This window comes from Mustela putorius, unplaced genomic scaffold (genome assembly GCF_011764305.1).
Source record: "Mustela putorius furo isolate JIRA1106 unplaced genomic scaffold, ASM1176430v1.1 tig00000831_pilon_pilon_pilon, whole genome shotgun sequence".
Taxonomy (NCBI): Eukaryota; Metazoa; Chordata; class Mammalia; order Carnivora; family Mustelidae; genus Mustela; species Mustela putorius.
The window spans coordinates 7,898,966-7,916,472 of NW_025421490.1; the positions used below are offsets into that span (position 1 = coordinate 7,898,966).

Consider the following 17,507-nt stretch of genomic DNA (forward strand, 5'->3'; position numbering starts at 1 on the left):
GAAACAGTTATACTTTTAAAGCTACAAAACAAATTGCAGACCTTCCAACCACAGTGTGAAAGTCCTCAACTTACAAGATTGTGCAGGGCTCCTGAAGCGATTTTCTAAAGCGTGCGGACACGTTGATTCTGCTGTGCATTACGGGCTTCACCTTTAAAAAAGCAAAGAAATGCACATCACTGAGCATCTGTTAGGTTTTCTTTTTTTTTTTTTCTAGGAGGTAAAACTACAGGTTTTCAGGGACGGGCTGAGACCTGTTATGCCCTTGTTAAAAACTTGCTCTTTTTTTCCAAGGACGTAAACACTCCGGGCTCACTTTCTAGCAACATCGCGTGCCCTTAACTAAGCTCTCAGGAAAAATTTCCCTTATGCCGTGGCTTACTGCTCCTGATCTGTGCCCACAATTGGGCCTCTCCTGAGAATTTCAAGGCAACATTTTAAACACTGCTTTCCCCTAACAAAGAAACAAAGTAATCTTACAAAATCTGGCACTCTGAAGGGCTCCCCCTCCATCCACAGCATAACTCCTCTCTGGGGCTGAATCTAGGCGCGCCCTCCCCAAGGTACATGACCCCATCTAGTCCCACCCCCTGGGTACGTGAACATTTAGCCCTCTCCCCCCACCGCCCCCACAACATGACCCCATCCCATTTCCCCCACGGATTCCACTTCTCCCCTCTCCATCAGCCCACTTTCCCTAAACTTTGTTTCCAGGCTCTCCATTGCCAGTGGCAAGAAGCTCGGGGCCCCCCAGGGTACCTTCTCCTGAGGCCAGGTTTGGGCTGTCAGCCACCCTCACCTCCCTACTCAACGACATAGGGTTTACCCCTCGTGCTGAACTCTAAAATTCCGCGGCAGGCACACTCACTCTCAGCAGCTCATTTCCTTCCAAACTTAAGGAAACTGGGGCCAACAGGCATGAAGCTCCCGGAGGTCCCTCCCCTCCCCCTCATCTCCCTCTTCACCATTTTCTCCTTTCCACCTGCCTCGGGTGGAACCTCAGCCCTTTATAATAAAGCTAACGCCCACCGTGGTGTGGTCTCCAGCTACCTCTGCCAGACCCATGAATCATAGGCTTGTCTTAAAGCTTCTGCCAGCGCCCTTCCCTGATGATTTTCCCAGAGCACGTACCATCATCTGACACGTGACATGTTTGATTTATCTGATTTTCCATTGCTTATCCCTATGGCGTCCTATGGTGCTACCCTCACTATTACCCCATACTGTATTGAGGACATACTCTAGTAATTTTGTTCAAACGGCTCTTGACCTTGATTATATAAGGCCTTCCTTGTTGGATTCTTGAATTAAAGGTGAAAGTGAACATGTTATATAAACAAATAACTTCAAAGTTCTTGTTGAATTGGCTAAAATGTGCTATTTTTCTTTAAAGCATACATATCTATAAACGTAACATACAGAAATTCATAAATACACGACTCAAAAATAATCATATAATTCTGAGTATATAGGTTGTTACTAGAATTAAATCAAACCACTTGTTTTGAATAATAATTGTTTTCCTCAGTATGGTAAAAATTTTCCCCAAATGTTCATGATTAACCAGGTGAAGTGAAGATTAACCTTAAATATATATTGCTTTGAGTTATTATAATGAAGTTAACTAGCTTGTTTTCAGATATACTAATCTGAAAAAATAATCCAAATAATACATTGAATTGAAAAAAAAAAAGTAAGATCATTGTATAAAACAAATGAAACTTTTTGGAAACTACTATTTTTCATTTACAGTGCATTTTTTAGTTGGCATTTCAAATAATAACCTCAATTATATTTGCACACACAAAAATAAGCCAAATCAACTGCACATAAGGGAAATTTTTCCAGAACCCTTTTCAGGGATGAGGGCTTGGTTGCATGGTGCTAATGTAGAGAATTATGGCTTTAGATAATGGAAAACATAATAATCAATTAGAATGCCTCTAAAATTTGTAAATTTCCATATTAGTCCATACAATTTCCCTTGCCCTTTAAAAATAAATAGTATGTGAGATATGAGCATAAAATCAAGTATCAGTCAACACACTAGTTAGGGAGGGATGGACACCCGGGGTGGGATGTGAGGTTCTCCCACTCAGACCCTGGGTAGCAGGAATGGCTTGCACTGGTGACTGGCCAACGGCTGGCCAAAGTTGGTCGTGGAATCTAGGATTAGGAGACCAAATCAAATGAAAAGGTATCAATTCAAAACTCCAACTTTCATTTTGGACCCAGCACACTAATAATCCTCCTAACTGGTCTGGTCAGTTTGGAACCACCACAGAGTAAAGGGGGGACATGCACACAGCTGCTCTCTTGACTGGGTTCTTCACTGCGTCCAACACTTTTCTCAGAAAACCCAGTTTACGTGGATATGGAAAAGTAGGAAAACCTAATTACTCAGAGAAAAGAGTCATCCCCTGAGTGGAAATGTGAGAGGTCAACAGGTGAGGAGGTTGATAGGGAGAGAGAGATCTGAATAAATACCGGCCTCGCATTGTTCCTGAAACCAGCTCTAAAGCCAATGGTGGCCCAAGTGGCGGAGTCATGTTCACTCTGTTAGAACGCGGTGAACCAGGACCTTAGTGCAGGTCTCTCGGTACAAATCACAAGTGCTTTCCAAAATATCCCTTTGTCTCTCCTATCTTTTTTAAATGGTCTTTCTGTCACTGATGGCCATAATAAACACTTTTCAAAGCCCATAATGCTTTGTGTGAACCCAGTAAGGCTATACGTGATTTAACTCAAGTTCACCGATTCCACATGCTGCTTAACAGGACCATAACCACAGCTGAGTCAAATTCAAGCAAAACCTACATGACTCAAAAAATATGCACCTGTTTGTTATAAAAACGAGCTCAGTGTAAACAAAAGTGTTGCTCTGAAAATATATCTTTGAAAGAGTAACTCCAAAGTCTAAAAAAGGAGTAAATGGCTGCGGGTCTACCATTCTGCCCTCTAGGACGGATGAGAACCGCCACACCTTCGATGAGAACCAATTCAATGCCTCACACCTCATTTTCTTAATCTGTAAAAATAGGGATAATCCTGCTAAACTAGCCCAAAGGGAGGCTCCATGAACTAATTAACCAAGAGGCAATGCCACTCCCTTGGGCTGTTAGGCTGAACGCTTCAGAGGATCCACCTGCCTTTTGAAACCTCTTGAAACCTCTCGAAATCTAGGCCAAGAAAATCAAACTCAGTCTCAGGACCTGAGAAAACGATGCTGTTAAAGGAGCACCCTCCCCAAATCTCCTGACTGCTCACCTCTTGGAAACACTCACTATACCATTTTTAAAGTCCGTATTTAAAAAATACATCAGGTTTTTGTGACTGCCCATAATAAAGATAAACCTAGGCATTTGGGGGGGTGGGGAAAATGTAATGAAGCTATTTATTTGCAAAATATACACCAAACCACACAAAAAGATTTCAACTCTATTTTCCTTACTGTATGGATTTAAGAAAGAGGAGGTTCTCCAAATGGTAATCTCTGGGGAAACGCCATTACTACTTTGCAAAGACAGCACAACAGCATCAAAGAGGAAAACAAAGTCCTTTACAAAATATGTCATCAATGTCTACCACTTTTTGATAAACAAGAAGAAAAGGGCCATTTATAAAAGACACGAGAGTTGAAAATAACTCACCTAGGAGTCAATATAGCAGACACACGTCCAAACTAGGAATTGGTCCAAAGAAGTTTTTTAAGTAATTATCCTTTTTCTTCAGTATTACTATTTTTTAAAAGATTTGTTTGTTTTAAAGACAAAGAGAGCGAACAAGCATGTGGAGGGATAGAGGGGGAGAGAATCCTGAAACAGATCCCAATGTGGGGCTCGATCCCAGTGGCCTGAGCTCATGACCTGAGCTGAAATCAAGGGTCAGCCCCTTAATAGACTGAGCCACCCAGGTGCCTCTACTCATTTTAAACGGAAGAAAGACTGGCCAAGATGCCTGATGGATGGTGATGGTACAATGTCCTGTGGTGATTGTTTATATGATAATTAACAATTGGAAAATGCCTCTATCAGAGGATAGTTCATGCTGAGGATTATATCCTAAGCTTCACAGAATGAAACCATTTTTCATGGAGACACTCCAGGTGCAGGGGCTGAAGGAAGCCTGTGTGACAAGAGAGGGGGACAATAACCAGACTTCTCAAAAGAGTAGCTGACTCTCCCTCTCCTTGGATTTCTACCAAAGGCATTACATTGCATCTCAGTTATTATGAGCTGACACACTCTAACCTTCAGAGGAACACAGACCTTCAGAGACACAAGAATTACACGGCTTTTCTACCACTATTTTTCGTATCTGAGGAAATACATTCTACTAACCGGTACGTAATCTGACAAAAAGGCATCTGCTCTGCCTGTATCAGGTTGTGTTTCCAATTGAAAGAGTTGTTGTTGTCTCCATATTCAGATAAACGGAAAGAGAGTTCCACTTCGGATTAGGAGGTAGAAGGTTGTAGGGGACTACAACTCCCAGCATGACTATGGAAACTGAGAGATAAGCTAAATAGCATGATTTTTTACATGTAAACATCCCCCATCATGTATGTGTGTAACACATATAAGTACACACCCTTACAGAGTGAAATTTTTAAGTGTGGTTAGTCTTGGAAGGCAGACTAGAGCAAGAGAAGTAAAGGTGATGTTCTAATGATCCTTTCTCTTTTTATACCCCAATCCTTTCTATATAACTTCTTTTCTTCTTTTATGTTTTGACCCCTGACCCATTTCTCCTACCCACCTCTGGCAACCACCCATCTATACTCTCTATCTATGAGCTTGCTTGGTTTTTTTTTTTTTTTAATGGCTCATATAAGAGAGATCATCTTCTATTTCTCTTCCTCTGACTTATTTCACTTAGCATAATGCCCTTGAAGCCCTGGAGACCCATCCATGTTTTCACAAAAGGGAAGAATTCCTTTTTTTCATGGCCAAATATATTCCATTTTAAATTTATATATCACAGGGTTTATCCATTCATCCATTGATGGACCTTAGGTGGATTTCAGGTCTTGGCTCTTGTAAATAATGCAGCAATAACCATGGGGATGCATATTGCTTTTTCAAGTTAATGTTTTTATTTTCTTTGAAAGATACCAGAAGAGCCACTGCTGGATCACATCATATTCTGAGGAAGCTCCATACTGTTTTGCACAATGGCTTCACCAATCAGCATTCCCACCAGAAGGGAACAAGAGTTGCTATTTCTCCACATCCTCGCCAAAACTTGTTATTTCTTATTTTGTTTTGTTTTATAATAGTCTTTCTAATATGTATGAATTGATACCTCATTGTGATTTTGATTTACCTTTCCCTGGTGATTAATTGATTATGCCTCGTAAGTATCTTTTTGTGGACCTACTGGCTATTTGTAGGTCTTCCTTGGAAAAATGTCTACTCAGATCTTCTGCCCATTCCTTAATTGGATTGTCTCGGGGGGAAGCGGTTTTGTGGTTTTGTCATTGAGTTGGAGGAGTTCTTTTGGACATTAACCTTTTAGCAGATCTGCGATTTGCAAATATCTTCTACCATTTAGTAGGTTGCTTTTGCTTACAGTGTCAGATTCAAAAAATCATAGCCAAGACCCAGGCTAAGGAGTTTATCACCTATGTTTTCTTCTAAGATTTTTATGGTTTCAGGTCTTAAACATTCAAGTTTCTTTAACCCATTTTGAGTTAATTTTTGTAAATGGTGAGGGACAGTGGTTGAGTTTCATTCTTTTGCATATGACTGTCTGGTTTTCCCAACACTATTGAACAGACTATCCCTACCCCCACTGTATATACTTTCCTCCTTCTCATAAATTAATTGACCATATATGCATGGGTTTATTTTTGGACTCTATTCTGTCTTATTGATCTATATGTCTTTTTCTATGCTAATACCATACTACTTAAATTTCTATAGCCCCTGTAATATAGTTTGTAATTGGGGAGCATGGTGCCTCCAGCTTTGTTCTTTTTTTCTCAAGATTGCTTTAGCTATTTGGGGATTTTTGTGGTTCTATACAAATTTTAGGACAATTTTTTTCCTATTTCTTTGAAAAAACATCTTTGGAATTTTTATGGAGATTGCGCTGAATCTGTAGATTGCTCTGGGTAGTAAGGACATTTTAACAGTATTTATTCCTCCCATCCATGAGCATGGTATATCTTTCCACTCATTTATGTCTTCTTCAATTTCTTTCATTAATGTCTTGTAGTTTTCAATATACAAGTCTTTCACCTCCTTGGTTAAATTTATTCCTAAGTATTTTTCTCTCTCTTTTAAGATTTTATTTATTTATTTGACAGAGAGAGAGATCAAAGTAGGCAGAGAGACAGGCAGAGAGAGAGGAGGAAGCACTCTCCCTGCTGAGCAGAAAGCCCAACTCAGGGCTTGATCCCAGGACTGTGGGATCATGACCTGAGCTGAAGGCAGAGGTTTTAACCCACTGAGCCACCCAGGCACACCTATTTTGCTCTTTTTGATTCAATTATAAATAGGATGGTTTCCTTTCTTTTCTTTCTTTCTTTGAGAAAGAACGTGCACAAGTGTGCGCACACAGCAGGAGAAGGGCAGAGGGAGGAGAGAACATTAAGCATGCTCCACCTCAGCATAGAGCCCACCACAGGGCTCAATGTCACTACCCAGGATCATGACCTGAGCCAAAATCAGGACTCAGACTCTTAACAAACTGAGTCACCCAAGAGCCCTTCTTTATTTTTCTTTCTGATGGTTATTAGTGTGTAATACACAACTTTTTGTGTATTAATTGTGTAAACTGTAACTTTACTGAATTCACTGATCAGTTCTAACAGGGTTTTTTTTTTTTTGGTGAAATCTTTAGGGTTTTCTATATATAATATCATGTCATCTGCAAGTAATGACTTATTTTTCCAATTCTGATGCCTTTTTTTTTTCCTTGCCTAATTGCCCTGGCTGGGATGTCCAATAAGATGTTAAATAAAAGTAATGAGAGCAGGCAACCTTATCTTACTCCTAACCTGAGAGGAAGCTTTCAGTTTTTTACCATTGAGTATTTCAGCTATGGGCTCATGATATACTTGATCAGGAATTTTAATCACAAATAAATGTTGAATTTTGACAAATGCTTTTTCTGTATCTACTGAGATGACCATATGGTTTTTATCCTTAATTTTATTTCGCTTATCCACATTTTGTTAACATAGTGGTATATCACATTGATTACTTTAAGGATGATGAACCATCCTTTTATCCCTGCAATACATCCCACATGACTGTGGTATATGGTCTTTTTAATGTATTGTTGGCTTTGGTTGACTAATATTTTGTTGAGGATTTTTGCATCTGTGTTCATCAAGGACATGGGCCTGTAATTTGCTTGTAGCATTCCTTGTCTAGTTTTGGTATCAAGCCCAATGTATCAGGGTAATAATGTTGGCTTTATAAAATGAGTTTGGAAGCTCCTCTTCTTTTTTTTTTTGGAAGACGTTGAGAAGGACTCATATTCATTCTTCTTTGAATGTTTAGTAAAATTCGCTAGTGAAGCCATCTGGCCCTGGTCTTTTGTTTCTTGGTAGATTTTTTATTTCCAATTCAATCTTTTTACTAGTAATCCATGTTTGGATTTCATCATGATTCAGTCTTGACAGGTTGTAAGTTTCCAGGAATTTATCCATTTCTTCTAGGTTGTAGAGTTTGGGGCATACGTTTTTTCAGAGTAGTCTCTTATGAGCCTTTGCATTTCTGTGATATCAGTCATTTCTGATTTTATTTAAGTCCTCTTTTTTACCTTGGTGAGTCTAGCTAAAGGCTTGTCAATTTTATTTATCTTTTCAAAGAAACAGCCCTTGGTTCCAGAGATCTTTTTTTTTTTCTTTCAGATTTTATTAATTTATTTGACGGAGACACAGTGAGAGAGAGAACACAAGCAGGGGGAGTGGGAAAGAGAGAGGCAGGCTTCCCGCGGAACAGGAAGCTCCATGCAATGCGGGGCTAGATCCCAGGACCCTGAGATCATGACCTGAGCCAAAGGCAGATGCCTAACGACTGAGCCGCCCCTCCACTGATCTTCTTTATTGTTTTTTTTTTTTAATCTCTATTTATTTTTCTCTAATCTCTGTTTTCTCTTTCCTTCCACAAATGTGGGGCTTCATTTGTTGTTTTCTTCCTTGTTCCCAAATGTGTATGTTAGGTTCTTTATCTGAGACTTTTCTAATATCTTGAAACAGGCATTTATCACTATGAACTCCCTCTTAGAACTGCTTTTGCCACACACCATAAATTTTGGTATGTTCTATTTCCATTTTTGTTTGTATCGGGTATTTTTTTATTTCCCTTTTGATCTCTTCACTGGCTCACTGGTTGTTCAGTGGCATGTTGTTTAATGTCCACACGCTTGTGAATTTTTCACTTTTCTTCATGTAATTAATTTCTAGTTTCATACCATTATGGTCAAAAGGACACTGGACATGATCCCAGTCCTCTTAAGTTAATTGAGACTTTTACAGCCTAACACGGGATTAGGATCTATCCTGGAAAATGTTGAACTCTTTATTGTGTAAATTACTTATCTCCACTTTGTTAAGGTGTTTTCTTGTTGTTGTTTCTCTGAAGTTTTATCCTGTTCTTTCATTTGGAATGGATTCCTCTGTTTCTTCATTTTTCCTGACTCTCTGTGCTGGTTTCCATACAGTCTAAGAAACAGCCAGCTCTCCCAGTCTTGGGGAAACGGCTCTGTGCAGCAGGCAAGCCCTGCTCAACCCTGCCCCAGCCCTTTGTCATCTCCCAACCTTTGAGCTTGCCCGAGCAGATTATTATATTTTTAAAAGCTCCCAGTAGTTGAAGATGTGCCAAGACCTCTCAAGGTCCCTAAGGGGAAGCTGTCAGCATCTAGATTCTTGCTCTTTAGAATCCAGGTCCTTCAATGGCAGCTTTTAAACGTATGCAGATATATACAGTCCTGGATAGAGTCTCAGGGACTGCAAACCTAAGCCCCACTAGCCTGGAGATCTGGAATGGGCAGCAGTTATAAAAACTAGAGTTTTAGACATAAAGCAGGCAGGGTACCAGCTCCCATCTAAGAGACACTGTGCTCTGGATCATGGCAGGGGGAGAACATGAAGATAGCATCCATCTTCCACCATCTCTGGAGAAGATCCCAGTGCATCCCTCAGTACCTGTAATTTAGAAGCCTGCCCCTCAGATTAGCTCATAGGCCTCTTCCATGGAAAGACTGAACTCCTGGGTCGGTTGCCTCTTGCTTGGTCCTGGGGGTGTGGCACTCTCTCTCAAATAAAGAAATCTTTTAAAAAGATGAAATACTTTCATTTACAGTGACATCTGTTCCTCAAAATGACATTATGAGGTGAGTATTATTCTAATTGTATAAATGGGAAATGATGAGCCTTTCCGTTTGTCAAGGTCACAAGGTAGACAAAGTGGCTGACCCAAGACCCCACTTCTTCTGATTCCCAGCCCAAGCAGGATTCAGTCCCACTGCTAAGGATGCCTGAGACAGAAATGGGCCACTAGCCACAGTAGCAGATGCATATTCACACTTACTTAAATAAGATCTTTCTCAAATTATTTGTAGCTAAATCTATGTAAATATTTATAAATATATAAATAGGTATATCTAGAATGTCTTATTCAGTGAACCCCATATTTTCTCAAGACCACTCAGGTTTCTCTCTCTTTGACAGTTCCCATTGAGGTTCCATAAATTATATGAGTATATCAGTATAACTTATGGAACCCCAATGGGAATGAACATTGAAATCCTTTAGCTCCCAGAACATTTAGAAATCCCAGAAAGGCATGGGGGCAAAATCAGCCCAGCCACTGGGATACTTCAGAGAGAATATATTCATTATTACACAGTAAGAAAAAATTCCAACTACTCTAACTTCACTGAGGACCTAGTTATAGAAAATGTCTCTAATTATAATGAACAGGCTGTTCAGGACATTCCCAGAAGGGTCCAATTAGTTTTCCAGGAGCTGATGAAACCGCTCATCTCTACCTGGGTCCCCTGTAGGTCCCCATGTTGTTGTACCCAGTCCAGGGGCTGATTCCCAGAGGAAGGAGCTGGATTCATCAGTCCAGTGTGCATTAGTATCTCTTATTCGGGGTTATTTTTCTGCCAATACAAGACACCTCGGCATCAGTTGTAGAAATGTCTTTCGAACTATTCTCTAAATGAATGCCTCCCTTCCTTAAAGCAGGAAAACAATTCAAACCAAAGTCACAAAGAAAGGACGTGGCCATTCAAAAGCATGGCAAGGTAAAAGATTTCCTTTTAGCTTAAAAGTGACCCAAGAGTGACATGTTATTATGAATTTGTCCAAACCCATAAAATGTATGCCCAGAGTGAGCCCTAATGTAAAGGGACTCCGGGCAATTGTGAGGTGTCGACGTACCACTCTAACTGATGATGTTGGTAATGGGGAAGGTGTGCCCGCGTGGGGGTAGAGGCACATGAGACATCTCTGTATCTTCCCCTCAACTTTGCTGTGAACATGGAAATTCTCTAAAAAAAAAAAAAAATAATAATAATAATAATAATAGTAACATCTCATAAAAAAAAAACACTTAAAAACTGAACTAAAAGATTATCAATTATAAGTTCCACATTTCTTGGAAAACTCTTAAGTATAACTATAAATTTAAATAAGGTGTCCAGATTGCTAAATCTTGCCTTAAAAAGCAGAATGCCATCAAACGTCATCATGTTTTGAACCATCAAGTCAGTTTCCCAGCATACCATGAATTTTTAAAACCGTGGGCATTCTTGTTTAATTTTCTCTTTATTGCATCTTGTAGAATATTTTTTAAAAATCAGATAATCCTAAACATTCTGAATATATAGTGCTAAACCTCACATTTATTATCTTTATTATAAAAATATTATTTGCAATGGGCACTACCTTATAAGAAAGCTGAACATTTTTAAGGCCCTTATACGTAAAGTCTGCAGGAGTTTCCCTAATGCTGGGCCAAAGAGGATAGTATGACCCTGACAAAGTTAAAAAATAACCGATTAACCCAAGAGAACTCACAGGAAATTACAGGAAATACCACCAACCAAGCATTAAAAAAAATATTAATTTTTTAATTGTCTTTTCTTTGGAATTCCTTCTTCACTCATTATACCTTGCTTTACTATTTCGCCAGTGTCGTGGTTTTTTTTTTGTTTGCTTAGTTTTCCCAAGTGGGAATTTGGTTACCAAGCTACTCTAGACAATGGAATGTAAAATTTCCACTAGGAATGCAGGGCAGTGGAAAGCGCGTCCGTAACAATGCGAGATGAAAGTCAGCAATGCCGAGTATGTGCGGGGTCCGGTGGGCGGGGCAGAGAACCGCTTCCACCTGCCTCTGACGAGGTGCCCGAGTCCCAGGACTCCCACTGAAGCCTGTGCACTATCTACATTCAGTCCTTCACAAGCACTAAGGACGCGATTAACCCACCAGCACAGACCAAGGGAAGGGCCCCTGGTGCTCGGAGGGGCTCTGAGGTCTTCACCCCCACGTGCTGGCTGTGCTGAGGGCAGGTGGGGGGAGCCCGTGTCTTCACGGAGTCACCGAGGCCAGTCACCTCACCAACGTGGGCGGCCATGCCCACTTGGCCGTAGGATGGAGGGGACTGCATTCTGGTCATCTCTCGACTCCCTTCAAATTCCCACAGTACCCCAAAATATTGAAATGTGGTCAAAAGGCAACCTGTCTCGAACGAAAAGTAAAGCTTTTGAAATAAAACGATTAAAAATATGATTGGCTAACCCTATGTGTCGAAGAATTGCTCAGACAGTTGAGATCTCTATGGTTTGGAACAAAACATCTTTACGTACATCAAGGAGGACCAACAGGGGTGTCCTCTCTTAGAGAAACTCAGTCAATGGGGTTTTTAATAAAATCATCTATGTGCCTGGGTGGCTCAGTGGGTTAAGCCGCTGCCTTTGGTTCAGGTCATGATCTCAGGGTCCTGGGATCAAGTCCCGCATCGGGGCTCTCTGCTCAGCAGGGCGCCTGCTTCCTCCTCTCTCTCTCTCTCTGCCTGCCTCTCTGTGATCTCTCTCTGTCAAATAAATAAAATCTTTTTAAAAAATATTTTTAAAAAATCATCTATAAGCTTCCGTTTCAATTGCTTACAAGAGGCACGTCCGCAACCATACACTCCCAGGACAAGGAGGCTGATAATGGCATCTGAAGTAGAAGAGGCGATGTGAGAACAGTAGTCTCGGACTCACACTGCTCAGAAAACACCCTCCACCCAAACAAGGAAAGCTTGTTTCCTTTCCACGTAGATGGTTCACTCCTTCAGTGACACCCGTCAGCTGTCACAGTTACCAACTGTGTCTGGGGCCACAGGGAAAGGGCTGAGTGCTCCCTGGTAAATGACTCAAGATCCCCGCCCTCATGAAGCCCAAAGAATAGAGCTCAGGGATCAGTAGCCAATAAAAAGTTAAAAAAATAAATAAATAAAGCCAAAAAAACACATAAACACAGATGATGAAAAAAAGGGCTCTGAGGAAGATGAGGCCATGGCGAGGTAAGGCTAGTGGGGAGCAGCCGAGCGTGCCCCGGAGAGCAGGAAAGGACAAACCCAGCAGGCACCGGGCACGGCCCCACCAGCCACGGCGGGGAGGCTCGGTGTCAGCCGAAGTGTCCGCAGTCTCGACGGCAGGTTTCCACAAGGGTCACTCCGAGACCAAAAGGGCGTCTGCGAGTTATCCAGGGAAGAGACGGTGGGGGCTTTTCCTAGGGGCTGACTGCGGGGAAAGAAAAAGTCGATCGAGCCAAGACATAGTGGAGGTAGAGATTAGAGGGAGAGATTAGAACCTGCTAGAAGCAGCATGTGGACGGCGAGGGAAAAGGCTTGAGCAGGCGGGGGTCCAGCGGTGCTGCACGTGGGCCAGAGAAGGAAGATGTACCCCAGCTGTAGAATCAAGGGTCTCGTTTGGGACCTTACGGAGACACCTGTGAGACCTCCAAGCGGGGCACCCCGCAGGCGAGCTGGAGCTCATGGAAGAAGCCAGGGCTTGAGAGGCAAACGGGGAGGGGGGGGGTGACCAGAGGTGAAGCCGCGACGCTGAGTGAGGCCACCCAGGGAAGGAGCGGAGAACAAAGATGGGGCTCAGGACGCCGCCTTGGGGTCCCACAACAGAGGAGACATCATCCCACAGGAGACAGGACCGAAGCGGACAGACAGGCCGCAGGTGAGCCAAGAGAGTGCGATGTTCCAGAAGCTAAGAGAGAGGGCCGGCTGCTCGGAGCCAGAATAAGATGAGGACCGGAAAAGGCCGGCCGAACTGGTCATGGCAGACAGCATGGGAGCGCGCGACACGAGCATCACGACAGGAGCTCGAGACACGGCGCGCTGCTGAGTTAAGGTCGGGGCGTGGGAAGCGGAGTCGCGACGTGCAGAGGAGCCTTCCGCCGGCGTTATTAGTGTCTGCAGGAGACACACAATTAATTTAGGACAAGCTCCTTCCTGTCCACACCTGGGTCTGTATTTGCTGAAGCCAGGATGTGTACAAGGCATTTAGGACGGGAGGAAAGAGAATTTCCAGCTTCCGCTGAAACTCAGAACCGGCTCCACTCAAGCCGCTGAGGGAGGGAGACCGCTGGGGTCAGGCGACTGGCTGCGCCACATGCACGGGGTCTGATCGAGGAGGGCGCGGGACCCAACCTCGAGGGGACTCCATGGGGCCCTCACGGACCTGAAGGAGCAGAGAGGAGGCCGGCTGGGCAGAGCAGAGGGGAGAAGGAGCCCAAGGAACGCCAACCACACCTGCATCAGGGCGTGAAGCTGGATTATCCAGATGTAACTGGTGAAAACTGGAAAACTTGTACAAAATTGCTATCCCTCTTTTCTCGCTCCTGAGAGATTGCTAGAAGCATTTCAACCAAGGAGAAACACGGGCCAAAATACTATCACGTTCAGAGTGTTAAGAGAACATCGAAACTCCTACACATGGAGACAAATTAAATACCATTCTCCCAATGCGAGGAGATTTGGGGGAAAACTATATTACTGATAACATTAAATTAATATACCAGTTTTTTAAAACTCTGTGGAATTTCATGCACAAAATGGGCCGCATGTGCCCTCTGACACATCTCACATTTATCCTGATTGAGTAATTCAGAAGTAGAAAAAAGCTACATATTGTTGCATACTGTTAACTAGAATATCACAGAGCAAAAACAATAGAGATTATCTAAATGTAACTGTAATTTATAGCATCAACTCAATAAAACAGTATACATTACTATAAAAAGTGATAACAAACACTATGTAATGGTGAAAAATATAAGAAAAACAATGTAAATGAAATACAGTAAAAAATACAAAGCATGTATAAACTACATGTAAGACAATATAAAATCTGTATAAGATGTATTCTGTAATTACAACTCTCTCTATGCACAGAAAGATAAATATATCTTTATATACTTATATAAAGCCAGACAGACAAATATATGGAGAAAAAGTGGAAGAGAATTTACAAAAATGAAATCCAATTGTTTTAATGATGGTCTTAGGGAAAATACAATTTTCACTTTAAATTTTTTTTTTTTTTTTTTTTTTTTTTTTACTTTTTCAAAGCTAAGATTCAGAATGAACTTGTGTGTTCTCAAGTCCTCTGCTTGAGGAGCCGTTATTTTTTATCTTTAAAATGTGTATGGTGGGTGACATCTGCTTGGCTAAATGAGAGAGTAAGGTTTCCTTCTGGCTTTGCAGTCTCTGCCCTGTGAGGAGCACCGTACTCGGGTCTGGTGCTTAGTCAATGATAAGAGTGCTTTCTTTCGCCACTGCCATTGTGGAGACAATTTCTGGATTGAAAGAGGAGATTCTGTGTTTCATTCTATTTCCTCAATAGTACCCTCTGGCATGATGTCCCAGGCGGGGAACAACCTCAGTCTAATCATCAGAAAAACATCAGGAAAACCCAAAGGCAAAGATGTTTTACAAAAAAAAGGGACCTTCAAAGTTGTCAAGGTCATGTAAAACTGAGAAACAGTAGCAAGTTGGTAGAAACTTAGAGGACATGACAACTGAAAGCAATGTGGGATCCTGAATTGGATCTTGGACCAGAAGGAAAAAACATCAGTGTCAAAACTGACAAAATTTAGGTAAGATTTGTGGGGGGGCAAGGGGGGGCAGTATCGATTTTAATTTCTTGCCATCAGTAACTGCACCATGCTTCTGTAAGATACTAACAAAGGAAGCTGGAGGCAGTAAACGGATAAAGGATTCTCTGCATTAGTTGGCAACTTCCACCTAAAATTATTTCAAAATTAAAAGTTAAAGCAATGCCCCCTTATCATAACTAAAAATCTAATATCTTGGAGGCCTCCCTCACCCTGTCTTTGCCTCCCATGGCGTCTTCTTCCAGTTCTCAGACACCACCACTCTGTGTTTAAAATGTTAAGAAGAAAAAAAAAATACCTTCTGAGAAAATCAACGATAGTCTCTCCGTTTGTAACTAGACTGACCTTAAGCACTTCTGTCTTGGGACTGTATTCGGTTTGGGGGTTAGTTTCAGAGAAACTGGATCCTCTATTGCTTGCTTAAGCCAAGAGACAAATTGAAAAGAAGAAAAAAAATCATCGAGCTACATCTGACACTAAATTAGCTACTTATACATTAGTATGATTTCCCCTAAATCAGAGAAGACAGCACAGTTGTCTCCGTGAAGATCAGTCATGGGTTTTGTCACCAACGTGCAAGAGGTGGGGGTCTTTTTTCACACACCAGACTTCCTAGCTCAGAACAGTAAGAAACAATGGTTTGCTGTGAACCAGTGAACTTGGCTTCCGTGGGAAAATATCTGTGTTCCCGTAGGGTACAGCTAGGTCAAAAAAATCTCACCCCTATATCAAAATTGCACCATGCAGGAGGGCAAAACACGTGATGTGCATTAAGAATGTTCGAGGTTCAGTGAGGAATTATTTTTTAATTAAAAGCATAAAAAAACCTCAAAAAGTGACAGTTCAAGGCTGTCACAGGCCCAGTGACACTCCAGTTGATGTAATTCACCCACTGTGAGCTTATCTCCTACCTACGTGCATGAAGTACATTCATCTGAGAACAGAAAATTAATGAGAATGCAATTCTTTTGAGGAAAACACGGGAAGAAATAAACTTTGTATTGGGCCCATGAAGGACTTAAGATTTGCTGGGGGTGCGGAGGTTGTGACACTTCATGTCTCACTTATGAATAATCGGTATCGAGAAAATCAAAGTCTGTTCCCTCTATGTCTTCCATATTTTCCTATTTCTCTTCCTTCTCCATCTGGATTGCTTGGGTGAGGGGGAGTCATCAAAGAGCCTTGGCACTTCAGTATCTAAAATATTCTGGATAAATCAAGGAGCACAAGAGATAGAAGAAAGAGTTTCCCATCAAATACAATTCAGTGAGGCCAAGTTCATTTTATTCCCGGTCTGCCTAGTGCAGGGGAAGCCTTGAATTCAGCGGTCCCTGGAGTGAACTTCACCTCACGGAACAGTCCACACCGAGAATCTCCAAAGCTACTTGGTTCAAATCAAACACCAGCACTGTCTAGGGAGCGGGGCATTCACACACACACACCCAATACTGTCCCTTTTCACAAAAAGGCCCTCACAGGCCACCATCTTGAATTGCATGACAGTGAAGAGGCAAATCAGGAGGTGTTTCTAGTGACAGGAAAAGCAGCATGGGATGTAGGTTATTGTGTTTCTAATACATCCTATGGAGAAGCCCTGAAAGTCTTGAAGCCTCAACCAACTAACCACCTTGGGAAACTAACTTAGCCCTTCCCTCCCGCCTGGAAAGACCGCGGTCATGTTGCCCTCCACGCATCACACGGGAGGCCCCTCTCTGCAAGGCCGTTGCACAAAGAATGAATTAAAGATTTTAGTTACATTAGCACCATGTCCTAGTCCAGGAGTTTTCCGCAAATGTGTTCCACAAAGTTGTCCACAATCCCAAGTAGGTGGAGTGGATTTTTATTACTTTTGAAAATAAATTACTGGAGAACATTTTTCTCACTCTCTCTCTCTAATCTGTCCTCACACTCACCTCTCAGCCCATAAAAGGGTATATTCCTTAGCATAACAGCAAGGTCTGTCTTCAAGAAATAAATAGAAGTGCAAGACGAGTCACGTTTTTCTCACGGTGTCTCCAATTTTTAAAGTAAGAGGACCCAAATCTGTTTCCAGTCCCACAACCTCACCAATCTTACTACCATATATTTCCCCGCCATTACTTCAGACCTCCTTCTCCCACTGTCAGGTCGGATCCTAGACCACAAATCAGCATAATTTTTAATATCATCATATGTGGGAATGGAGCATTAAAATTGTTCTTCAGGTTTCATAGGAAGTTTCAAAACCAGGAAGCCTGGAAGGGAGGAAGTAGGTGAGGAAGAAGGAAAAAAAAGAAAAAAGGGGAAGAAAGAAAATTTCTATTCTGGTTAACTGAGGTACCTGAAGAAAACATGTACCTCTACACAATTCACAATGTTGTGAGTAAGCCC

At 41.8% G+C, this 17,507-nt stretch overlaps 1 protein-coding gene across 2 annotated transcripts in view; it reads right to left on the reverse strand.

Moving 5' to 3' along the window:
- The window catches only part of DCDC2 (doublecortin domain containing 2), a 132,103-nt gene that overhangs the window by 91,716 nt on the left and 22,880 nt on the right, over positions 1-17,507 (reverse strand). For both annotated transcript variants that reach the window (XM_045085096.1, XM_045085097.1), the window contains exon 4: positions 75-151. In XM_045085096.1, coding sequence (XP_044941031.1) covers positions 75-151 — 77 coding nt within the window. The remainder of the gene's footprint in view (positions 1-74; positions 152-17,507) is intronic.